The sequence below is a fragment of the Helianthus annuus genome, chromosome 6 (genome assembly GCF_002127325.2).
Source record: "Helianthus annuus cultivar XRQ/B chromosome 6, HanXRQr2.0-SUNRISE, whole genome shotgun sequence".
Classification (NCBI taxonomy): domain Eukaryota; kingdom Viridiplantae; phylum Streptophyta; class Magnoliopsida; order Asterales; family Asteraceae; genus Helianthus; species Helianthus annuus.
This window is the reverse complement of record NC_035438.2, coordinates 8,749,329-8,775,876: the sequence shown is the minus strand read 5'-3', so window position 1 is coordinate 8,775,876 and position 26,548 is coordinate 8,749,329. Positions and strand designations below refer to the sequence as shown.

The window sequence follows — 26,548 nt, the reverse complement described above, 5'->3', positions numbered from 1 at the left end:
CACGCATAGTCAGAAAATCACGCTCTCTCGTCATAAAAACACCCATCCTTCAAAACACAAAAAATCAACCCAATAAGAAAATCTTAAAACACAAAAAAATATTACCACATCATCACTAAAATCCACCCTTATATATATATTTTTTTAAAATATTAAATCAACCCTCCCAGCCCCCACATATTTCGTTTTTACTCATTTGTGGTGAAGAATATTGCTCTAAAAATGAACATAAAAAACAAATGCCACAATAGTCAAAAACATATTTCCTGTGTCACGTGTACCCAAAAACGCACAAATATGCAAGTATAAGCATGGTACTTGTTCGACACCGATATAAAAAAGGGAAATTTAATGCCGGTACCGACAACGAAAATAGATACCCGTACTGTTTTAGTACCAAATGCCCATCCCTGCAAATAGTTGGTATTGGGAATGCTCTAAGTTGAAAAAGAAGGAATATAAATTTCTCTTAATAAAAGAAATAAATTTGGGCTTGTAACTGTAAGAGTCCAGTGAATCTTTTAATGGGCTTCAAGATCACCAGTCCACAAACACTTCACACTCCTAAAACACACCTCGGCCGGCCCACCATACCCACTTGTATAGGTTAACCCTTTTCCCGCCAAAACATATCCTCACACACACCATTTAGGCGCCAAAATCCCTCTCCATTTTCCCGCAATTTACACTGCACATTTCTTCATAGTGCCTCTGTGTTCAGTTCACCTCCCAAATTTCCGATTTCAGAACTGCTGAAACCCTAAGGCACAATGGATGTCAATTTCAGTCAAGACAAAGGTATGTTTTATTAATTTATCATAATCCGTCTTCAGATGATACTCTAGATCATCCTGCACATCAAATCAATGCTAAGAGTTCGTTCGTTTATCTAATTCAACAGATCTGGCGACCGATTTTCTTCAAAACTTTGTTGATGGGAACGGCGAAGCTAAATATATGAACATCCTTGTAGGTTTTCGTAAAACCTAATTCATTTTATATGTTTATATGTGTGTATATGTGTATATGTTTATATGCTTACAATAATCTGTTTCGTGCACAGCAAGATGTCGCTAACCGTAAAATCAAAGCGATTCAAATCGATATTGAAGACCTATTCGATGTAATTTCTACATCTCTGCTCATGAATTAGGTTTATGTCTTGATAATTTGTTATTATTATTTTTTTAATTTTTTCTTTGTTGTTGTTGTTGTTGTGTGAATTAGTATAAGGATTTGGATGAGGAGTTTGTGGGACGAGTGACCGAGAATACTCGGAGATATGTTGACATTTTTGCTGATGCGATTGATGAGTTGATTCCTGAGCCAACAGAGGCTCTACAGGATGATGATCATGACATATTGATGACACAAAGAGCTGAGGAAGGCAATGAGAATGCTGATGGCACTGATCCGAGGCAGAGGATGCCGCCGGAGATTAAGCGATTTTAGTAAGTATAAGTTAGGGCTTTTATTTGATTAATTTGGTTTTGGCTTTTATGAATTGAGTTGAAGGTTTTAATTATATTAGTTTAATTAAAGATATGATAGTTTAAGATTGAAATGGGTCATTAGCTGATTGTTTAATTCATTTTGTTAGTGTAATACTCATTTACTCAAAATCATGAAATAGTGAATAATTAAGTAGAAATTAAATGAATGGAATTATATATGTATTACAGTTTTTGTTTCAGAAAGTTATGTTGACATGCTAGTTGCTATAGGCTAGCAACATTGATGTTCTATTTGATTGGAATAGTGATCTATACAGCTTATTCATGTTTCTAATGCTCATTTTTTGTGGAAACCAGTGAAGTGTACATTCGAGCTTCTGCAAAGGGCCAGCCCTTTACTATAAGGGAGGTTAGGGCTTCAAATATTGGCCAGCTTGTTAAGATATCTGGTATTGTGACTCGCTGTTCGGATGTAAAACCGTTGATGAAGGTTGCTGTTTACACATGTGAAGAGTGTGGTTTTGAAATATATCAGGTGTGTAATCATGTTTACACTAAGCTCACTTCTGAAAACACATTTGATTTGTATTGCATATGAAAAACCATTGTTAGTGGTTCTTTCATATATTTTATATTCAGGCTTTGCAGGTCAATGAAGTAGCCATACTTTTGTGTTTTGTGGGATTTCTTTAAGTAGTTTTTCTGTTTTTACATTTGTTACATTGGATATACTTGTCTGTATAACATGCTACTTTACACAACAGGAAGTAACTGCTCGAGTGTTCATGCCACTGTTTGAATGTCCATCAAAGCGTTGTAATGTTAACCGAGCAAAAGGAAATCTTATTCTCCAACTCAGAGCTTCAAAGTTTTTGAAGTTTCAGGAGGTAGCTTAAAATCTTTGTTAGCAAAACTTTCACATTTAGTTTAATGCAAATTTTCTTACTTGAGTTGTTTTACCAAACATTTTAGGCAAAACTTCAAGAACTGTCTGAACATGTTCCGAAAGGTCACATTCCTCGTACAATGACTGTTCATTTCCGAGGCGAGCTTACAAGAAAGGTTGGTTATTATGAGTTTAGCCAACATGTAATATCTTTTGTGGACTGATATTTAGCTTTTAGAAATAGAACATAATTTTTCCAATAATTTTTCCAAGTGTAAGTCTGAAGTCTACTTGTAAAATCCACAGGTATCCCCAGGTGATGTTGTTGAGCTATCTGGAATATTTCTTCCTATACCTTATACTGGATTTAGAGCAATGCGAGCGGGTTTAGTAGCAGATACATATTTGGAGGCCATGTCAATATCTCATTTCAAGAAAAAATATGAAGAGTAAGAACTTTTAATCCTTATGGCGATAAGTATCTTTTTTAAGCATTCATAGCCGACCCTGAACATAATATTCTTTTGCTTTTTCTGTGCAGGTACGAACTCAAAGGAGATGAAGAAGAACAAATTGCGCGCCTATCTGAAGATGGTGATATATACAACAAGCTGGCCCGCTCATTGGCCCCTGAGATTTTTGGACATGAAGATATCAAAAAAGCTCTTTTACTCCTCTTAGTGGGTGCTCCTCACCGGAAACTAAAGGATGGGATGAAGGTGTTGTGTTAATTCTTTTCTTGTTTATCTCAACCTAATTGTATATCAGCTTTATCTATCTGCTTTGTTAATTTAACATGGTGTTCTGCATGCGGTAATGCAGATAAGAGGTGATTTACACATATGTTTGATGGGTGATCCCGGAGTTGCAAAAAGTCAACTTTTAAAGCACATAATTAATGTTGCACCAAGGGGTGTGTATACAACTGGCAAAGGAAGCAGTGGAGTTGGTCTTACAGCAGCTGTTCAGAAGGATCCAGTGACAAATGAGATGGTTTTAGAAGGGGGCGCACTGGTGAGAATTGTGATATTATTAAAGTTGGAAAAATGGGTGGGTTGGGTAATGGGTAATATACGGTGTAGGTTGTAACGGGTTGGAATTTTGTTATTATATACCTAAGTAGTGTGTCAAATATGTATAAAATAACCATACTATTTCAATAAAAATATAAGACCATATTCAATGTATGTATCAAAGCACCAAATTGGTGTGTAAACCATCTCTGACCAAGATAACAAAATGATTAAAAAGTTTTAGTTTAACATTATTAGTCACCCCATTTACCCTAAATTTGGTGCAACACTATTGATCACAACAATTTTCATAATTCAGTTATTTAATAAATATTCAACATATAAATGGTTGAAAGGGGTGCATACTAGGAGTGCAAACGAGCCAAGTCGAGCCTGGGCTCGGCTCATTTATTATCTACTGATTAATATATTAAATAAAAATAATATAAATAAGACTCATTTAGACTCGCGAAGGCTCGCGAGGTCGATAAGTGAAGCTTGGGCTCAGACTCGTTTACTAAAAAGATTATATTTAGGTGCGAGCTTGGCTCGTAAACAAGTTTAAATAAAGCTTCGCTCGGTTTGTTTACTAGACAACTTTAAATAAGGGGAAATGTTACTGAATATTAATAAAGACTAAGATTACACATTTACACTAAGTCTTGATAAACGAGGTTCACATGCCAAGCTCGAGCTCGGGCTTGATAAACAAACAAGCTTTATTTTAGACTCAATCTCGGCTCGGGCTCGATAAGGCTCGGCTTGTTTCAAGCTTTTTCTCGAGCCGAAATGATTTATGAGGGTTTTGTGCATTAAAAGTACACATTGAGCGGTGCTCAACTTTCTGACCTGTTATCTTCTAAGTTAATTTTCTTTAACCTGTTTTGAGCAGTTAGAAATAAAGCATACTGGTTTATATGCCTACCTCAATGCAATAAATCTAACAATTTTTGCGCACATGATCCATTAGGTATTGGCAGACATGGGTATTTGTGCAATTGATGAGTTTGATAAGATGGATGAGTCTGATCGAACAGCTATACATGAAGTCATGGAACAGCAGACAGTCAGCATTGCCAAGGCTGGAATCACAACTTCTTTGAATGCAAGAACCGCAGTTCTTGCTGCCGCAAATCCAGCCTGGTAACACATAAAACACTATTTTCCATTTCTCATATATTATCAGTCACTGGCATATTTATATTAAATATAAATATCTTATTTTGTTAAAAAGGGGAAGATATGATCTACGTAGAACTCCAGCTGAAAACATCAACCTCCCTCCAGCACTTCTATCAAGATTCGATCTTTTGTGGTTGATCCTTGACAAAGCTGACATGGATAATGATCTTGAAATGGCTAGACATGTTGTTTACGTTCACCAAAAACGAGAATCTCCAGCCCTCGGGTTTGCTCCTCTCGAAGCTTCTGTTCTTAGGTATTTTCACTTCATCCCTTCTAGTAAATATACCATGTAGTCATGTATCCATAATGATTATCGATAATAAACTTATTTTTATTTGTCGACAGGGCATATATTTCAGCCGCCAGAAAGTTATCTCCATCTGTTCCGAGAGAACTGGAGGAGTATATAGCTACTGCATACTCGAGCATCAGGCAAGAAGAAGCGAAATCAAGCAGCCCACACTCATACACCACTGTCAGAACTCTTCTCAGTATTCTAAGGATATCGGCTGTGAGTTTTTTTTTTTCTTTTTAAATACGTTGTATCCTACTTTTAGCTAACAATGGGCGGTCAATGGTGATCATTGTTAATAATAAAATAAAACTGCAGGCGCTTGCGAGGCTGAGATTCTCAGAAACCGTTGCTCAGAGTGATGTGGACGAAGCACTTCGGCTGATGCAAATGTCAAAGTTTTCATTGTACTCTGATGAAAGGCAGCGGTCTGGTCTTGATGCGATCTCGGATATTTATTCGATTTTACGTGATGAGGCAGCAAGGGCCAACAAGATGGATGTAAGCTATGCACAAGCTCTAAACAGGATTTCAAGAATGGTGAGTTTTCTCTTCATTTTTTTTTTTTTGGTATTCGTATGGTGGTTTTTTTTTTAATTTTTTTTTTTTATTTTGTGGGTTGTAATTTGATTGTGGATATATACAGGGGTACACTGAAGCTCAGCTGAAAGAATGTTTAGAGGAATATGCAGCGTTGAACGTGTGGCAGATTCATCCAAACACCTTTGATATTCGATTTATCGATGCTTGAATTGTACTAGTCAAGTTTTAAGACTGCCAATGAATGAAGTATGAGGAACCTGTTGAGACTTTTTGTGTTTATTTATTAAGTAGGATAAGGTCTTAATGGTATTGTTTAAACCTACTTTAGTTATTTTCTACTCTGAATTTTTACTAAAACATTTTAAAATGATATGAGATTTATAAGTAGTTAAATTTCTTAAAATAACAATCCAACTCTACTCCCAAATCTACACTTGGATAGTCCTACCTTATTTTTTCTGTGTTTTTGTTTGTTTTTTAAACCAAAAGTAAAATTGTCATTTGATGTAAAGTTTTGCCAAGTAAGCCATCATGTGGATGATTTTTGCTGATATGGCGGTTTATATGGCGATTATCATGTTGCGGGTTATATCAAATGGTAACAAAATTAAATGACAAGTTATTAAAAGTTGGTCGAATGATGGTGCAATAAACCCTTTTTCTTATCTATATTGATTCAAGTGATGAACATAACAGGGTTTTAATAACTAATTGTGGGTTCAACAGGCTGCAACCTAGTTAGAAGAATTTAAGACTATATACTGAAGCCAATCCTATCCAATGCCACCAATCAGAGTTTGACAGTTATCTTGTTCGTTGTACTTGTGTATGTCAAGTTGTCAACTATATGTGGCCACGTTCCAAATCCTGTGTAGAAACCACATAAGATCTTAGAAGGCGTTTGGGATGAATTAACTAAACATCTTATATTACAAGTAAGCAACAGATACCAAGCAATATATATCAATTAACTGCGTATTAAAAACAACTTATCTCACCGTAAAATAAAAAGATGACATAATTGTTTTCTTCGTCTTATGAAACACAAAAAACACAATATTAATGCATATTGTATATTTCTCACATGTTGACCAACCCGTCTGAACCATCAATATTGAGAAACTTTTTTTAACTACACGATAAAGAATTTGGGACAAACCGGATATTGATGTGTGATGATGTTATGGACCATATCGATCATTCGCAATATTATGTACATTGGAAGCAATATCCCACAAGTCTTTATAACTATTAACTGTGAACAAATGAGCAAATCATAATCACATCAAATCATATCATAGGCACAAAAGTAGAAAGAATTAGCAGCGGAAATACGTAATGATACTTACTGTTAAAAGGGTAAATGGGTAATCTCCTGTTTCGCCAACTAGCACCCCAATAAAATGTCTCGCTAGTAGAAGCATTGTAAACTGCATGTTTCGTTATGCACATTTATAATTAGAAAGAAAGTAAAACAAAAAATCATTGTAATCTTATGTATTTATACATTTAATTTATGTCACATATTGACTTTGCTTTCGTTATAAACAATATTCTTCTCAAGTCATGTACTTAACAAAAGAATTTATAAACCATTAAAACCTATCAAACCGTCTAAACCAAAGCGAAGCAAATCAATATGCCTGGTTTTGAGATTTATACGGTTTCCGGTTTGAACAACCGGGTTTCTATAAACACTTCTAATGCACAATTTAGCATCATTTAGTTTGGTCAGGTTGTTATTTATTTGTATTAGACACAATGTATTTGTGATTAGTTAGAGGTGTCATTATATAAATATTAGAGGACAGTTTATGTACATATGTGTTATTTATTTGTATTAGACACAATATATTCAATACAAGTATACAACAATTATAATCACACACATAACGGTGTTTTAGCTAATTTTTTTTATAGTCTGTAACAAATAAAATAAATGTTAATTTTTAACCCTCAAGTTTCAAACACCTCACACTTCCACCATCAATTAAAATTCAAAGGGTGGTCCCATCAAGGCGTGGGAGCCTAATTGTAAACAGTTGTTAATTAATGGTTTATGGCATTAATTTGTTTTTCTTGACCACTTGATACCGTGTGAACATTAGGGGCCCCTATTAGGCTTTTCAAACATTAAGGACTAAAGGACTAAAACTTTAAGATGAAAACACATGCTTTGACCTTTAAACTTTTGTATATTTTTTTTTATAATCTTTTAAATGAAAACCAAAATAGCTATAAGCTAACATAGTAATACTATATAATATTTTGTTCAACAAACGTATAATATTTAGTATTATAAGACATGTATTATTACTTAGTATTGAATTCAACGTTTGGATAACAACTCAACCTACTAACCTAGTCCAATAATTGTTCAAAAATAAATAAATTGTTTAACAAATAACATTTATTTTATAGTAGCTTAGATGGACCTTATATATAACTAAAATTGAGAATAATTAGTAAGATTTTATTCATCGATGAATACATCTATGCATTGATACATGCATTTATTAATACTAAAACTATAAAATAATTAAAATAAAAATATTATAGTGTATGCAGTAGTAGTGGCGGATCTAGAAAATCCGCCAAGCCGTAACGTTTTATAAAAAAGCCGTAGCGAAATCGTAAAAACGTCAAATTTTTCTAAAATTTACACTAATTTTACACTACCGCCGGAGCGCCAAGCCGTAGCGGAGGTTGCCCCTTCTTATATTCTAGGTCCGCCCCTGTGCAGTAGTGAATAGAAGCATTTCTAGTATTTTTTTAAAAACTTTTTTTATCTACTTATTATGTGTTTTGATATAATAAGTATTTTTAATGTTGCTTGGGATTGTTTGCCTAAAGTGTGTGTCTAGTTATTTGTGAGTATATAATTTGGAGATGTTTATTCTTATTTTATAGAAAAACTAACATATATATAACTCTTATAACAAAGTATCCCAATATCCTGTTACAATTATTTCTCAAAAAAATTAAGGTAAAAACTTACTATAAGAGCCAAATTTCTCCACACTGAAATAGTGGTATCAGCAACTGATGAACAGTTTGTAAGTTCTCTTTCAACCAAGGTTTCTTCTTCATCAACAATGACAACTGCTTCAAGATTTTCATCTGTTCTAGGAACTTCCAATCTTTCTCTATTATTGTAATATTATTAAATCAATCAGCAAAATTAAATTGTACAGAAAAAACATTAAAAAGTTTTAAAAGAAATTGTCCCTAGGCTATTTTAGAAGGGGCCTGCATCTTAAACAATAATAGTCTTCTACTTTTTTAAAATTAACAAATTTAAGATTGAAAAGAAATTATGAGTTGTCAATTAATATGCAAACATGGTTACTTCCAATATAAACTTCGCTAAATACATTTTTGGACCTTAATATTGTTGATCAATAATATGTTGTGTATCATGACATATGTAACTATTTTAAACTAAATGATACACTATCATTTTAAATATTTGTTTCATTATAACGTATAGGATGACCTAGTACGTAGAAAAATATTACGTGACATTTTAAAAAAAAGGACATAACCACTATTTGGTAATTGGTACCCTTCTTTGACTATCACTATCCTCTCTCTCCCGGCATCTCCACCTCCATTGCCATCACTCATTACCGTCATCTTCAGTTCAATTTCAACTTGTATTTTGAGTGTGAGAGATTTTTTTGTTGGCCAACTTCGATTTGAGGTGGTTGAAGAGAGGCTAAGTTGGTGGTTGGTTGGGTGGCAAGTGACGTGAGATGTGAAAAACAATTTCATTTCGATCTTTTTTTTTTACTTTTGATGTCATGATTACAATAAAAGTTATATACACGTCACTTGTACACATCATATTACGCGGTATCATACATAATAACAAACTTTATGTATTATACTAGTGTTAAAGCAATCACACGCATATATTACATTATATTATAACTGAACTAGAAATCAACAAGGAGACGGGTAATTACCGAATAGGGACATCAGTCTCATGGTTTTGTTTGGAGGGTGTCGACGCTGAATATCCCGGTTCAAATTTCTGCAACGTTATACAAGTTCATGTCATTTTCAGTTGGTGCATCTATGTCATTTCAAAACAAATTTGTTTTCAAAGCAACTAGGATTTATTACAAATTATTCATTGTACTTCTGATTTTAAGCACATAAGATATTTTATAACTTTAAGCTTATTACAACTGTTTTAGTGTCCTACATATAATGCCCAATATCATTGGTCATGAGGGTAGAATATTTTTCAAATGATAGAAAATCAGAAATACTTAAGTACAGAGCCGTTCCAACGTTTTTGGAGGCCCTAACCAAACTACAGAGGTAAGGCCCTTTGAATGGGTATAAAGAAAATATCGGTTCTACTTTTTTCCTTCTAATTCTCACTCGCAAGCACAATATCAAAATTCAAAGTATCATTTAGGAACTTAGGGAGAACAATGATTAAGTGAATCGCAATATATAGAGATCACTATAAAAAATAGCCTTTAACCAACCTACATTATCCTTGCGACACCATTAATTTCATGTCTAATTTTTCCTCAATCGACAACACAATTGAGCAAAATGGGCAAGTGCGATGTTACAGTTAGTGAAAATAAAGATGGCGGCCTAAATTAAATACAAATTGCAAATCCGTTGGAGTTGGAATTAAGCTCTTTTATTTAAAAATTGGTTATTTATTTGGGTCTAATGCATAATACACATGCTATATAAAGATTTTTAATATATTTGGAGGCCCTAGGCCGTTGCCTAGATTTAGAAGCCTATAGGGACGGCTCTGCTTAAGTATATATTAATATTTCATATATATTTATATGATTGTGTCCATGCAATTCACATTTACTTCTATAATCATTGTAATAAATTTCACGTTATTAACTTTATTATTATTTTTATGATTTGTCTCTGTGGTCCACTTATTATTATTTTCTTTTGAATACGGGTACCCGGAATATTTTCGAAAACATGAAAATTTTTAAGTGTAGTAACTATTAAGCGAGTCAAACTTTTATGCTTCAAGATATTTCTGTTGACTCATGAGTATAAGTTTACTTGCTTATTTATTAATTACTGTAGGTAAAATCTTAGCTCAAAATCGGTTATATGTATATACACACACACACAAATGAGGCAGAATTTTCTTTTCTAAATAAAGTTAAGTTTTTATTAATATGATATATTTTCCTAACAAGTAATCTGTCATTTGTTTGTAATTTGGTAGGATCAGTTTTACAATTCAAAAGAGGGTTGTGACGCAGCTCGTTGTCCGTTTACCTGGCATTTGTTTGTAATTTGTTGATTTGGCAAAAAAAAAAAAAAAGATCTACCGAACACACTTCAAGGTTCGTCATGATAATAGAATCGGTTAAGCTCAAACAAAAAACGGTTAGTATTAATTCAAACCTTCGCGAAAATGTGAAATGAGAGTCGGACAGAAATTTACCAAAACGACAGCAAACATTATTCAAATTCAAACAAAAACACCATAAAAACTGGAACAAGATTAATCATCAAAGAAAACGAACACAAATCGATAAATAAACCTAACCTGGAGGCAAATTTCGCAATTAGTGTTTCCTTTCTCATCACACCATCTCTGTACGCAATCTCTATGCGCAAACTAATGATCAATCAATCAAAACATCTTATTAAAATTAAATATTTAAATTTAAACACCAGCGTCTAAAATCAACGCGTAGTTAAAAAGACACATATAGGAAGTCAGAAACAGAAAATGTACCTTGACGGTTCCAGAACATGAACATGGAGATTCTAATGATTTACAGCTTTCGAACTCGGCTTCATGACAAATTCTACAACATATAATCTCAGATGCAGGATATATAAAATGTTCATCAACATTTAATATGACTTCTGTCATCCTGTTTATAATAAACCAATCTCTGCTCTGTTGGTTCTGTTTTTGTGGAGAGTTTATGGGTTTTTAATGGAGGAAACAAGGACCAATATTTCAATAATGCCCTTCTTTATACACTACTATTCTTCTTCTTCTTCTTTTTTTTTTTTTTTTTTTTTTTTTTTGAAGGGTGACTTTCTATGTACAGGATCTATTGGTCACCGGGTTCATGTCGATGACATTCCCCCGTCAGCCCCGCTCTTCCGGACGCGATGTTCGATCGGGCCCCGGCCGTTGCGCAAGCTGACCTTCGCCCGGAAACCATACTGCCCCCACACGAGAGACTCGCTGGGGTAACATCTGGGTAAAACCGGGTTGCCCTCAGGACCGCACCATGCCTCGATAGGAACGATCCATCATTGGGAGTACACTTTGTTTAGATAGGATTATAAAGTGAATTATGGACTTTATTATTTTGAGAATTTCATATGTCACACTCTATTCTTATAACATATTCGACACACAACCAATTTTAAATAGAGGATCATGATAACTTTATAAGCGTTTGGACGTTTTGTTTTAACTAAATTACATAGTTTGTTATGTAACAGATTACGTGTCTATTTTTGTGAGTCTGAATATATTTTTCAAACACCGTGTAAAGCGCGTTATACGGTTCGTGATGTATTTTATTTAAAATTGGTTTTATGTTGGATGCGCCGCTACAGATATACATTTATTTATGAAGTGTAAGAATTTAATTTACAATATATTATACTCTTAAAATATATGGTGGATAGAATAGTTAGTTTTATATAGTTTTTGAAGCAACATATGCAATTGATCACTTGATTATATTTTATGGGTGTAACTCGTTATATGATTATTTATAATACGAGTAATTTGCCTATTAATGTAATTATACTAAAATAAATGATTTACAGTTTAGAAGGAAAAAATATATTGACAACTCTGGGTTGGTGAAGTGACACAACAATGGATTGGTACACGATTTAGATAAGATCAATGTAACATATTGAATAGGCTCTTTTGTATATGACTTTTGAAAAACGGATGCATTGGCTTGAAAAGAGCCCTACAATTAATCAATAGAAAATAAAATACAAAGCTTGAATATTTTAAAAGCATATAAATAATGGTGTTGCTAAATGCACTCCCATTTTTTTTATTTTACTGGTTGTAGGGGTGTTCAAAAAACTCGTGGCTCGCAGCTCGCTCGAAAAAAACTCGAAAAAAACTCGGCTCGAAATTGGCTCGGTTGTAAACGAGCCAGCTCGGCTCGGCTCGGTTTGTAAACGAGCCGAGCTCGAGCTTGGCCTGGCTCGGCTCGTGAGCTGGCTCGATAAGGTTTACATCCTTTATTTTTTTGTCCCACATCGCTTACAAAACAAAAACTAAGGGAGTATATCTTCTATAAAAGACGGTAAAGACAATATACAAAGTGAATTAACTATTATATGGTTAAATTAAACGGCAATTATGACCCTTAGTCTCTGAAGAAATTCATTTTTAAAGGCTTTTTAAGTAGTAAATTTTGTGGTTCTTTGTTAGTTCGAGCTAGATCGAGCCGAGTCAAGCTAGCTCGAATTCTAATCGAGCCGAGCTCGAGCCTCAAATCTCAGCTCGATTTGAAATTCGAGCTCGAGCCAAGCCAGCTCGAATCGAGTTCGAGCCGAGCTCGAGCTAGGTCTAGCTCGGCTCGACTCGGCTCGTTTACAGCCCTAACTGGTTGCACTCCCCCTCTGAAGTTTGTAAATAAATACAATCAACCCTTGTATTTTCTAATTTTTGAAAATTTGTATTAGGAAATATCCCTATTTTTTCTAGCGGTTTATCTAGTTGCCATAGTTTGAATATTTATGTATATACATACGATTCTATAGAAGAAAAAAAAAACTTAAGAGATTAAGAGAGAGCTTGAAGAAACAATTTCTTTCAACTTTGATTTTCATCATAGTTGTTCTTGATATGTATTCTAACTAAAAGTCTTCATCATCTTTTCAAAAATTTCATCAAAAGTTTTCGTACTCTACCAATTAAAATTGATGTACGGTTTTAACGTGTAATGTGTGAATTTCTTCAAAACTTATTACTGTGTAATTCAACTTTGATGTACGACGTTAATTCAACATCCACATATTACTTTTCTTTTAATCGAAAATTGTAAAGTTCAACAAAACTTTTTGTAAAACATCTATATTACTTTTTTTAATCGAAAATTGATGTACGGTTTTAATTCAACAAAACTTTTTGTACATTGTAAAGTTCCTATTAAATTTTATTTTTTTAATACATCATAAAGTGATTATTTATTTATATGTTAGAAATTGCTTTCGGGTTTGTCTCTGATACAGTTTATCACAGTTCGACATCAAGAGGTATACAAAAAGATGTCTGCATTGTGTTGGCAAAATCTTTGAATGCATCGATCAGCATAAAGACCACCATGTGCACCAATAGATGAATTTTGTAAAGTTATTCGAATATCTAAAATACTATTTAAAGGGATTGAGCAAAGAACATAAAGATTTATTTTCAAAAAAATAAAAAATACAAAAGTGGAATTTAAAAAATTATAAAACTGATATATTTGAAAATGGAGATATAATCAGTAAAATTAAAAGTGCATTTAGCCACACCCATAAATGATGACATCAACACTAATTGAGACCATCATAAATTCTTAACATGTTGTATAATTTAATAAAAAAAAATTATGTCATTCCCCTTGTTCTCGTGTCCTTTTTAGTTGTATAATTTAATAAAAAATTATATGTCGTTCCCCTTGTTTTCATGTCTTTTCTAGAAATTGTCTTATTCACAATTGCAAATAGGTTTATTTGTTTTTATATTATACTCAAACTGTATACCATATCTTTCGCTATGAAATCGATAAAAACCAACTTTTATATTCATATTTTGCTACAGGGTATAACTTTTACAACTAACTACGTTAATTTTCTTGGTTAACTACTCTCACATGTGTTGCATAGGGCATTAATGACATTTCACCATGTCTTTTAATGTTCAAATGAAATAGCATGTTGTCTTCTCCATTCTCTTATTTCATTAAAGCCCTAATTGTATAAAAGAAAGTTGAATTTAAAAATACGTGATCTGAATTTGCATCATCCACATCTATCCAGCTCTATCACTCACCGGATCTATTCCCTAGTTCCATGTGCTCCTAACCGGCCCAAAGGTGTTGGTTGGTTTGTCGGTTTCTGGTTCAAACTTGAGTCCTGGGTCGGTTGGGTCAGTCGAGCCCAACCCGGAAGGTGGCTGTTCCGTCGGGCACTGTCGTTTTTCTACACAGTCGGATTTCAAAGGAACTTCAACTTTATCACAATCGAAAAATAAACAGGTAGATTCAATTAACCCTAGTACCAACATTTTTAAAATGTCATCAATGTTATTATATTGATCCAGTACAAAAACAAAACCCAAACTCATTTTAATCAATAATTTTTAGCGGCAATTAAACAAGATCTAGTATGACAAAACAATATGACTTTAAGATCCGAGACATTTGGAAATGAGTGCATGGTGCTTTTAAAAGACAATCTTATCCTTCATCTATGACGTCATCTTTAGCTTGTTTAGAACAAACTATTTCGAACTGAAAGTAAGTTTCTTCATTAGGTATTGTCGCTCTCGCGCGGACGTTCTCGTCACGGAAGCCGCAGCTGCCGGCGACTCACCGATGGATTACTGACCATCCTTGCAATCAAACCTGCAATGGACATTAAGATGAACCTGCAACAGTGGATACTGTTTACGATAATGGTTCGAAATCTCAAAATGATGTTTGTCAAGAAGATATACAGGTTATAGGATGTGAGGGGAATTGACTGAAATGCCCTCATGTACAATGCATGTGAGGGCATTTAACTGAGTTTTTAGACCAAGTTAGTTGTAAAGGTTATACCTTGTAGCAAAACATGAACATAAAGGTTGGGTTTTGCCGATTTTATAGTGAAAGGTACGAAGTGCAGTTTGAATATAACATAAAAGTTGATTTCTGCAATTTTTTCTTGTTTAATAGATACTTACCCATGCTAAAGAAAAAAACTCTTTGAAATTCAGTTATACCCTCTAAATTTACTCATTTTTAAATTTATTTTAATTGATAGTTACCCATCCTAAAGAAAAAAACTCTTTGAAATTCAGTTATACTCTCTAAATTTACTTATTTTTAAAATTATTTTAAATACATAATTTACTCATTTTAAAAATTATTTTAATTACATAATTTCTGTAAACGAGGGTACTAAACTTTAAAGTAACCGGTTAAATAGTTCATTTGATACATATTTAGTGAGTAGTGATGGATAAATTCGTTTTAACTGGTCACTGAAGTTTCAACGAATGAGTTCTTGAGTTTTAATAATAAAGGTAAATAAAATTTAGAGAAAACAAGAAAATAAAGCATGAAAGAATGTATTCATGTTCTTGAGTTAAACATAAGTGAAAAGGAAAAGGCAACACTTTCACAATCATGTTATTAATGTATACAGAGTCGTGTTCAAAAACTCTTGAAAAAAATTAGGTCTCGGGTGACAAAAAGAATTGAGCCCAAAATTATGGTTAAGGGGTAAATAAATTACAAAAATAAAAATTTAGTGATAGAGCAAAGACTCGAATTTGAGACCTTTACAATATTAAGATAGTTTTTGCCACTACACCACCAATATTTTTTGCATAATAAACGGATGAATGTACTAAATATATAATTAATAAATATATACAAGCTTATAAAGACTTTTCAGACCCTTTGAAATTTTGGGCCTCGGGCGTCGGCACGGGTTTGCCAGGCCCAGAGCCGGCCCTGAATGTATAAATAATTAGTAATTAAAATATTTTAGAACAATCATGTTATTAATGTATAAATAATTAGTAATTAGAATATTTTAAAACATGTATAAACTAGTTTTTTACCCGTGTCGCGCGTTGCGGCGACAACCTAGCGTTTCCAGCTTCGTTACATGTACGCGGTAGAGTGATGACATTAATGTATACATGACATATACACCAAAGCGGTCCACCGCGTGGTGTCGGCTCGTTAATCGTAATTTTGCCATTAATAATTTATACAGCCTAAATCAATCCCCGCAAATATATAAAACAGAGTACCATTGTAAGTTTCCTGAATTAAGTAGTAACAAACTACAAAGAAATTATGTGAATAATAGTACTTTGGTCTTCTTCTTCAATCGTATCAAGGGACATGTATGTATGTGTTGAAGAAATATACCTACCAACCAGCTTCAATGAGATTGAGATGGTCACCGAAAGAACCAGAATTGACCCACATTTGTGACAGACTAAACTTAAATCGATCTGTCACCTCTGGATTCCACACATTTATGCTTGGCTTTTACTCCTAGTATTGCTCTCCACTTATATAACCAACTGCATATTGTTCATTAGTGACAATATTTATATTTTTAGCAACGAATCTTTAGTTTATGTAAACAAAACTAAAGAATATCATTACTTGAATATTAGTTATAAAAATTATTATGTTTCCAAAAATAATATTATGGTCTACGAAGTTAAATACTCTTAAACGAAATTAAAATCATAAGCTATAACTTGTATAATTGTATATAATTATTTATTTTATCATTGATTTTTTAAATAGAACAAATTTACCTCATGACCACCATTAGAACAATCTTGTTCGGTTGTTCTTCTGATCGGAATTGTTCCCTACGGGCAGTATTCGCTGGATAAGCTTCATAGTTGATACATTTTCGACTGCATCCCTGGATGATGATGTCTGTATGGTCACTTTGGTGGGTCCTAATATTTATTCAAAAGTAATAACAAAATAAATATAAAGAAGAAAAATAATGAACTTTGTAAATCGTAAAGAAGTAAAATTAAACCCACCAACGACGTTGTTCCTTTCTGCACCGGGTGGTCAAAAGTTGGCTGGTGACGAACCATGAAACAATCCAGTATGTCCCCATATAGGCTCTGTGTCAAATTATTTCAAAATTTATAATTAAAGATCACCGATCATACGTATGTAGGCCCATCGGAGCCCGACCGCCATGTTGTAATTCGCCGCATCACCAGCATTAACCCCCTATTGACACTAATTCCCCATAGGCCGCTGGCTGTTTGGTAGCACCAAAAGAAATTGGTAAATACATTCAAGAAGTTGCAAACATTTAAATAATAAACTGGGGACTTCCATTTTGACCCGTTTCACATCTAGGTATGCTCTTAATTTTATATTTAACTAATTGGAGAACTCAAATAAACTAATTTTCAAGTAAATGGGTCGAAATCAACATCTCTAGTTAACACTTAAGTATGCGTAGAAGTACTATATGGATCACATCTAGGTATGCTCTTAAGTTGTATATTTGACTCATCTGAGAACTCGAATCAACCTATTTTCAAGTAAATGGGTCAAAATCAACATTTCTAGTTAACACTCAAGTATTTGTAGAAGTACTATATGGAAAACATCTAAATGCTTTTATTGATTCCAAAACAGTGAATTGTGATTTACATGAGATCTAGGATTTGGTGTAAAACACGAAGGCAGTGTGCATTTTCTTGACTTTGATAAGCTTAAATATACAAAAATTAAAATAAAAAAATAAATAAATTGACACCTATTATAAAATACTAATATGCTAAAGATTAACTTACCATGGTGTCATAGAACTTGAGATAGAAATGTTACTTAGGGATGGACAATTTGATCTCAAGAATTTCTGCAACTGCAGCACTCAACTTTTTGTTTACATCATGAAATTATAGCCTCCATTTGCTACATCAGAATACAGATAAGGTCGTCATAACCCTAAACATCGTTGCTAATGAGGATGCGTCTTTGAACCCTAACCGTCGTTGTTACCAAGCAACGGCGGACGGGGATTTGACGGCATATGCGGCGGAGGACGGTGGTGGTCACGTTGACGGTGACACAAATATATCGACTGTAATTTCCTCAAATTGATAATATGTATTCCTTCAATCATTCTCAGTTTATTAACCTACAAAATTAATAAATAATTCACAAACACTCATACGATTCCAGAGAACCTGTAACCTAATAAATCATATCGATTTGAGCAAATTGCAAGCATCAGTGTGTGTGTGTGTGTGTGAATAGAGAGAGAGAGAATAGAAACGAACTTCCGAAGGTGTCGTTGGCCATACAGAGAAATGTGAGAGAATCAGATCTGAGAATATGGAAGATGTATCGATCTTGAGAGAAACATAATCTAGATTCAACCTCCGCAGGCAACTTCTCGAGAATCCGGCGAGCAACTGCTCCGGTGTTACCGGATGTGTGGTGTGTGGTTTAGTGAAGGCGCAGACGTGAGCGATTGATTGAAGGTTTAGCACGTGTGTGTGGAAGACAATGGCACAACAGTAATGGCACAACAATAATTACAACATTTCTTAGGGGCAGGTATGTCATTTGATGGGGTCACCGACCTTTGTTTTTAAGACTATATAAATAATTAGTAATTAGAGAATTTTAAAACAAAGGTAATGATTACATAAATAATTAGTAATTAGAATATTTTAAAACAAAGGTAATGGTTACGAATTAGGGTATAAAGAACGGTTAGACGCTTGAGAGTGACAAACTAAAAAATCAACCAATCAGAGTGCGTCATTTCAATCGGTGAAAAATGTTTAAACTATGCTGAAAAGTGTTGGCAATGGTAAGACACTTGGTGAAATGATAAACTTTTTTTTAAAAAAAAGGAAAAATGTATGATTGGTTGAGATTGGAATGGACACCACCCCATACAACCCTCTCTCTCTCATACCCTCCCTTCACCGCAGCAGCGTTTGAACCCCGAGCGACATTGAAACCGATCGGCAAAGGGGGTCGGCGGTGGTGTTGCCGCGCGGCAAACCCCCTTGCCGAACTCCTTTACTGCACCAGACCGTATACCCTTATGTTTCCCTTTGAAAAGGAAAATACACAACATTTCTCCTTATTTTCTTTCCTTTTTCCATTAAATTAAAAAAAAAAAACCCTCCTTTAGAGACAACTTTCTTCTTTCTTTTTGTATTCTTTACTCTTCCTCCTTGGCTCTCCTTATTTTCACTACAAAAATGATCGGACCATTTTGTAATACAATGATATATGCACCATCGCTATACGGCTCACATTAATTTCCCACTAAAAAAGATGCATGATTAATACATAATCATTTTAAGGGTAGGGTTCTAGAGTGAACACTAGATTAAAAATGAACTGTGTGAACTAATCTGTGCCATTAGATTACATCATCTAAAGATTTTTAAACAATGGCAAGATCGTAATTATAATGTTGTAACCTCCATTAAATTAATTGACAGAAGGGCATTTGCGTTTTTTGTAAATTGCATTTATTAAACAATATAATCAAAATCCCTAAAATCTCGCTAGTTTCTATATATACAAGATACACAGCTGTTAGTGTATACACATGTGTACAGTCTCGATAGTATTAGTTTATAGAAGATATGCAGATTTTAGTTTATACACATGTGTACAGTCTCGCTAACTATCAGTTTATACAAGATACACAATTGTTAGTTTATACACATGTGTACAGTCTCGCTAACTATTAGTTTATACAAGATACACAACTGTTAGTTTACACACATGTGTACAGTCTCGCTAACTATCAGGTTATATAAGATACACAGCTGTTAGTTTATACACATGTGTACAGTCTTTTATACATCTGTGTATTATATTCAAAAATGGTTATATATGTGTATATTAACAACATATAGTATATTATGCATGCGCACGAGTAGATTCATATAAAAATTATGAAATTAGTGAAAACAAACATATCATATGCATGCAAAAATAAATAACTTCATCACATATTCAAAAAAAGAGTTAATGCCCAAAAATAATTACAATTTCAATCTCAGAGAAATTTTCAATATTTATTGAAAATTATAAAAAAGTAAAAAACTATATATATATATATATATATATATATATATATATATATATATATATATAGGGTAAGGATAGTGTAAAAAGGGCCTAAAGTGTGAGAAGTGTATTATAACACTATATATAATACTATATAACACCCTATAAACACCGTATAACAATATGTAACACCATATAATACCATATAACACTATGTAACACTATATATTATTATATAACAAATATAACACTATACATCTATCATAGGCATGCTATCAGACAACCTATAGTGTTATATTTGTTATATAATGATATATAGTGTTGCAAAGTGTTATATGGTATTATATGGTGTTACATATTGTTATACTGTGTTTATAGGGTGTTATATAGTATTATATATAGTGTTATAATACACTTCTCACACTTCTCACACTTTGAGCACTTTTTACAGGATCCTCTACCTATATATATATATATATATATATAGAGAGAGAGAGAGAGAGAGAGGAAGTGTAATGTACAAAAGGGGTAATCGTACATCACGTACGCTAATATGCTGACCGTCAGATCTGTTTGATCATCTCGCAATTAAGGTTTAATCATTAAGGGCAGATTAGTATTTTTCATTCTTGTCACAGGGGTAATTCAGACATTTACTAAAAACAAGGAAATTACGCGAGTTCGTTATCTCCAGCATCCCGGTAATTACGATCAGTATCAGTTTCAATTGATTTCCATTTTCAAATTATAAAATTAGCGGTTATTGGTGGGCGAGTAGGGTTTCATCAGTTTTTTCTTTGTAATGGATCCACAGAGTAGTAATGCTCGAAACATAGATGATGTCGAATTTGAAGATGCTGAGGTCGATACCGGACATGATGATGCAGAGCAATATCGGAATCCGACATCAGACAACAACGTTACCTTAGACGATCAGACTAGTAAGTTGTAAAGTAAATGGCTTTATTAAATGTGTTGTGTTTTATCTCCATCATTTTCACAGTTATTAGGTTTCTTAAATGTGTTTTTAATCACGAGTGTTTGTTTGAATGCAAGAGAAGTTTAATTTACTGGGTGTTTTTTGTTTATGCGGTATTAGATTCTGAAGCGGTATTATTATTACATGCGTTATTTATAGTGATGCGTTATTTTTTTTTTTTCAATTTTCGTGATTTTATTTTATTTCTCTGTATGTTTATAATATTTTCTTGTTGTCATTTTTTAAATGTAGATGAAAGATTGTATATCCCAGAGGTAGCTTCATCATGTGTTCCTGTTATTGGAATGGAGTTCTCTTCCATAGAACAAGCATATGTTTTTTATCAGACATATGCCAAGAAGGCAGGGTTCTCCGCTCGAAAAGGAGGTGAACATCATGTTGGTGGTATCATAAAGTCTAAATATTTTGTGTGTTCAAAAGAGGAGCATAAACCACAGGCATTTGATGATAATTATTCGAAGTTGTCTAAGCCATATAAACGTAGGAACAGACCGACTATTCGAACCGGCTGTAAAGCACGAATTAAGCTTTGTTCGACGGATGGGGTGTTGTTTAAGGTTGATAAGTTTGTTCAATCGCATAATCATTCATTCGTGTGCCCCAAAGATATGCACTTATTACCAGCTTATAGACATCTGTCTGAGACACAAGAAGAGATGATATGGGAGCTTGGTACATTGAATCTTGGGCCAGTGAAAGCCTTTAATATAATGAGAAAAAGATACGGAGGGTTTGAAAATGTAGGCGCAACTAAAGACGATTGCAAGAATTTTAGAGCTAGGATACATAGCTACATCGGACAGTATGATGCAGATATGGTTATCAATAGGTTGACCGATAAAAAGCAGTTTATGGTTGATTATTCATTCTTTCATTCGGTCGATGAAAACAAACGATTAACCGGCCTGTTTTGGGCCGATGGCTTGTGCAAACGTAACTATGCTGAGTTTGGAGATGTCATATCGTTTGATGCTACATTTAAAACCAACAAGTTAGTCATCAGTTCAAGCTTATTACTGTTATTTTTTTTATAATCATCTTGTTTTTTTTATATTCATTTTTTGAATTCACATTTTGAAGGTATAAAATGGTTTTTGTACCTTTTACTGGTATTGATAATCATTGTCGAAATGTGACACTTGGAGCCGGGTTGTTAGCATCCGAAAGCATTGAATCATACAAGTGGCTTTTACAGTCATTTTTGAACTCATTTGGTAAGCAGCCGAATGTGGTTGTCACTGATCAGGATCCCGCGATGAAACAAGCCATCGAAGCAGTGTTCGATAAGAGTAGGCACAGATTATGTATGTGGCACATAATGAAGAAACTTGCTGATAAGGTTAGGTTCAAATAGAGTATGCGTGATTATGTTAGAACTGGCGTAATAGTTGTATTGGTTTCATATCTTTATTTGCCCACACTAAAAATATTCATCATGCGTTATTATATACATCATGCGTTATTATGTTCATTATTTAATTTTTTTCATTACCCTTATTCAATAAGTTCCAATTCTTTGGTTTAATAGGTCGGACATCAGCTGTGCAATAACGAAGACTTTAAGAGACGTATGTGTGACATTGTATGGACAGATTCGATTACGCCAGAAACGTTTGAGAGAGACTGGAAGCTGATAATGATTGATTTCGGTCTAACTGAGAATAAGTGGATTGATGATATGTTTGGCATGAGATCTTCGTGGATCCCAGCGTTCTATCGTCATGAGCCTATGTCTGGGCTTATGCGGACCACTTCTAGATCAGAGAGCGAAAACCATTTTTTCTGTCAAGTTGCGAATTCTCAACTTACCCTTGTTGAGTTCTTTAACCATTTTGATGGTGCAATGGACATTCAAAGATTCAACCATCGGAAGAATGACCATATATCTAGAAATACAGTCCCAGATAACTTTTCTGAATCTACTCTAGAGGATGATGCCATGAAAATTTACACCAGGTCAATTTTTGCTGATCAACAGGCAGAGTTACAAGGAACACTGTCCGAGTGCCTTCCTATAGAGACTAAAATTGAGGAACCTTTTTTGAGGATAAGTATGAAGGATTGGAAAGCTCACGGCGACGGTTTATTAGAGGTAATAATATATACATCAGCTAATATGCGTTTATTGCCAAACCATGTTTCCTTTTTATTTTATTTTTTATTATTTTTCTTGTGTAGGTATGTTTCAAGAAGGGGGAGGATGTAATTGCATTATGCACGTGTCGCAGGTTTGAACAATATGGATTGTTGTGCAAGCATATATATTTCGTGTTCAAGATGTTCAAAGTGAAGGAAATTCCCAACAAGTATGTAATTAAAAGATGGACTAAAGATGTCGCACCGAATGATCTTAATAATACATTTGATATTACTGTTGACGGTGATGATGCGCATAAAAAGGCCAAAGAGGTTGCGTATGAGATTATGCAGACTGGAGAGTATCTTGTTGGTAACCTGATCAAAGATTTCGATCATCTACTTATAGTCAGGGATCGGATGAGAGAGATGAAAGAAATGGTTGATGAACTTCGCATAACCAAGCCCATCGACCCTAAGTTTGATAGATATTCAAGGTTAATTGGTTACGAGAAACCAAACACTGACGATCCACCTACAGTCCGTGTGCCAACTGGTATTAGAAACAAAGGACGCGGTTCACATAAGCGCATTAAATCAAAAAAAGAGAAAATTATTAGTCTAAAAGGCAAGAGAGGTCGGACATGCAGTCACTGCAATATCAAAGGTCATGACATTCGAACTTGCAAGGTGTTAAAGGGTGAAGCTACTGCTGCTGATAAGGTTGCCAATAAGGAGGGGAGGAAAAGAAGAGCAATTCAGTTAGAGAAGGATCCTAATTTAGTTGATGAAGAGGACGAGGAGGTTGGAACTGGTGACGAAGAGGAGTTTGAGGAGTCCGACGAAGCAGAAGATAGTGATTTTGAATGCGAAGACGAGTAGTGTTTGAACAACATAAACATTCCATTTTTAATGATTTTGTTATGACTGAACTTTATGTAATCTATGACATTCACATGTTTTTTTTTCACATGATATGGGTGATTATATATCTCAATTGATTTTTTTACCCCTTTTTTTGTGATTAATCATAACCATACACAGGACTATTTGAAATGGAGACTTCAAGTGACCAAACACTGATTCTCATCTCCATAACTAGCGTAATTAAATAAAAACTCATGCGTGATAATTTTTAACATGCAGATCTTTCATATCAATATTGCTAAAGCAACATTCAAAAAAGTATGAGACATCAAGTGACATAACACTGAGTCTCATCATCATAACTAGATATGGGTGGATGATTTACCAAAATATACCACCACATATAACTTCAATACACATAAAACTAGACTTAAAACTACCATTGTTCAAAATACCAACAACACATTAGGTCATCCCGAAAATCAACAAAATAGTGTATTAATCAGCCATACCACCTACTTCGGTGACATTATCTTCCCAACCTCCTTCTCGGACGTCTCCATCTTCTCTTCAACGGTCTCCACTGTATCTTTCAGATATGAGTATACCAAGTTATCTGCAGATGCTTGATCCTTCATCAGTTGTATTGCTTTATCCCTCAACAAAGACTTTGGTTCTTCCAGCAGCATTCCCCACACTTCCTGGGTTTTTTTTTGTTGTTCTGATAGCCTTCCCTGCACATCCAGAATATTGTTACAAGAGTTAACATTAGAAGCAAGTTCCGTTAACCTGCGGGTATTCAAGAGCTCCTTGATTGCTTCGTTTGCGGGATCTGTCGACATTGTTGTTCTTGAAGAGAGTCTGATATATGTTTTTTTTGAGTATATGCCTAATGGGGGGGGGTGAGTTCATCATATATGTGTGTTACTGCGTAATTAATTTTGGTAGTTGAGAGATATTTTGGTAAGTTAAATTTAATATTTTACATCATTACAAGTCATATCGACTTAACAGTAGTCTATCTAGTTATAGGGTTTCATTATTTGAAGAGATAAGTATTTTTATACATCAAGTTGCATACTGATAATGTCTGCATAATTATCACTTCATGCGGGATAAATAGTTGGACGTGCGTTATTTTTTTTAATTCTTGCGGTATAATTTGGTCATGCGTGCTTTCCTAATGTGTTCATGCGGTATAATTGGGACATGCGTGATTTCATGCTGGAATAAAAGTTGTATACTGTAAGCGTGTTTTTTAATATAATGTTTGCCTAATTATCATTTCATGCGGGATAAAACTTGGGCATGCGTTATATTTTTAATTCCTGCGGTATAAATTGGTCATGCGTGATTTCATATATTCAAGCGTTTTTTTTAACATAAAAAGAATCTAACTTGTACTTGTAATGGGCCAACAAAACTACAAAAAAAAAAAAAAAAAAACAGCTGTCATGGTCAATAATTTTATATTGTCCTCTTGCTCTGCAATTCCCTTTTATATATCGTTGGAAAACCGTTCAATTTTTATCCGTTCAATTTTTATTTTAAAACATGGCAGATTCTTGTAATTCATCGAGTGGTTCGTCTTCGTCATCTGGTATGCGTGCTTATCTAACAAAGAGAATCGAGGATCAAATAGCTGAAGACAAGTCTTGTAAAGACTTGCTGGAAACTAACATTCATAGGGTTAGAGAGAACATGAAAAGGAGAGACGAGATACTGAATTTGTTGTCTGGTATGTCAGATTCAAGTGTCAAAGAGGTGGCTATGATGTTTATGGTTGATCTTGGCAAGCGGGATGAGAAACAGTTAAAACAACTTGCGGACGCCATTACCGTCTTAGGATGCTCTATGGAGTTGAAGATCCAGTTTTTAGAGACTTATTTCTGATGGTTATTATGTATCGTCAATCATATGGGGTGTGAAATCATGTCTATCTAAGTGTTTTATATTTTTGTATGAAAGTTGTGTGTTTGAATAATGAAAATGTCCGACTAGTTTATGTTTATAACCAGAAATTATTAGAACTATAAATAAAAATAAAAAATCCAACATGTCAAAGATGTTTGGAACAAAAGACAGCAAGATAGTAGTCCTACGACTTTTCATTTTGTTTCCCCTTTTTGAGCTTGAAGAACTGATCCAATCTGTTACTTATTTTGCTATCTAGATCGTGCAAAGCATCTGCGGGTATCGAATTCTTCATAAAGTCCGTAGCTTTGTCGTATACCTCTTTCCTTATAAGATTGTAGTCGGACAATACAATCTTACTAAGATACCTGTACCGCAAAAACCGTAGTTGTGAATCTTGCATCTTCTTTTGGTCTTCCGTTTTAAACCCTGCATCCCATGGAGATTTGCCCTTGTATGTCTCCATATGTCTCATAGTGAAGACACCACAGTCACAACCGTTTTGAAGAGT

At 34.0% G+C, this 26,548-nt stretch overlaps 3 protein-coding genes and 2 long non-coding RNA genes across 5 annotated transcripts; 3 read left to right on the top strand and 2 right to left on the bottom strand.

Moving 5' to 3' along the window:
- Window positions 1–641: 641 nt before the first annotated feature.
- On the top strand, window positions 642–5,704 carry LOC110864615 (DNA replication licensing factor MCM7). Its single transcript, XM_022113728.2, has 15 exons — window positions 642–798; window positions 902–969; window positions 1,064–1,123; window positions 1,228–1,451; window positions 1,812–1,989; window positions 2,219–2,341; window positions 2,427–2,516; window positions 2,647–2,789; window positions 2,882–3,059; window positions 3,163–3,354; window positions 4,324–4,496; window positions 4,588–4,791; window positions 4,884–5,049; window positions 5,149–5,370; window positions 5,477–5,704. Exons 1-15 carry the CDS (start codon window positions 771–773, stop codon window positions 5,579–5,581), a joined length of 2,154 nt encoding a protein of 717 aa, XP_021969420.1. The 5' UTR covers window positions 642–770; the 3' UTR covers window positions 5,582–5,704.
- A 307-nt stretch (window positions 5,705–6,011) lies between these two features.
- LOC110864617 lies at window positions 6,012–11,380 on the bottom strand. The gene is made up of 7 exons (XM_022113729.2): window positions 11,123–11,380; window positions 10,931–11,002; window positions 9,342–9,409; window positions 8,372–8,519; window positions 6,723–6,803; window positions 6,533–6,628; window positions 6,012–6,240 (listed from the first exon to the last, which is right to left on the bottom strand). The coding sequence occupies exons 1-7, from the start codon at window positions 11,261–11,263 to the stop codon at window positions 6,217–6,219; spliced, it is 630 nt and encodes a 209-aa protein (XP_021969421.1). The 5' UTR covers window positions 11,264–11,380; the 3' UTR covers window positions 6,012–6,216.
- A 4,907-nt stretch (window positions 11,381–16,287) lies between these two features.
- LOC110864618 lies at window positions 16,288–18,663 on the bottom strand. Its single transcript, XR_002549937.2, has 5 exons — window positions 18,419–18,663; window positions 17,930–18,276; window positions 17,156–17,385; window positions 16,916–17,065; window positions 16,288–16,672 (listed from the first exon to the last, which is right to left on the bottom strand). It is a non-coding gene; the product is annotated as an uncharacterized LOC110864618 (long non-coding RNA).
- A 2,104-nt stretch (window positions 18,664–20,767) lies between these two features.
- LOC110863730 lies at window positions 20,768–21,582 on the top strand. Its single transcript, XR_002549325.2, has 3 exons — window positions 20,768–20,881; window positions 20,995–21,121; window positions 21,412–21,582. It is a non-coding gene; the product is annotated as an uncharacterized LOC110863730 (long non-coding RNA).
- Window positions 21,583–21,723: 141 nt separating this feature from the next.
- Window positions 21,724–24,138, top strand: LOC110944361 (protein FAR1-RELATED SEQUENCE 5-like). Its single transcript, XM_022186021.2, has 4 exons — window positions 21,724–22,171; window positions 22,261–22,519; window positions 22,709–23,272; window positions 23,359–24,138. The coding sequence occupies exons 1-4, from the start codon at window positions 21,789–21,791 to the stop codon at window positions 24,136–24,138; spliced, it is 1,986 nt and encodes a 661-aa protein (XP_022041713.1). The 5' UTR covers window positions 21,724–21,788.
- Window positions 24,139–26,548: the final 2,410 nt, after the last annotated feature.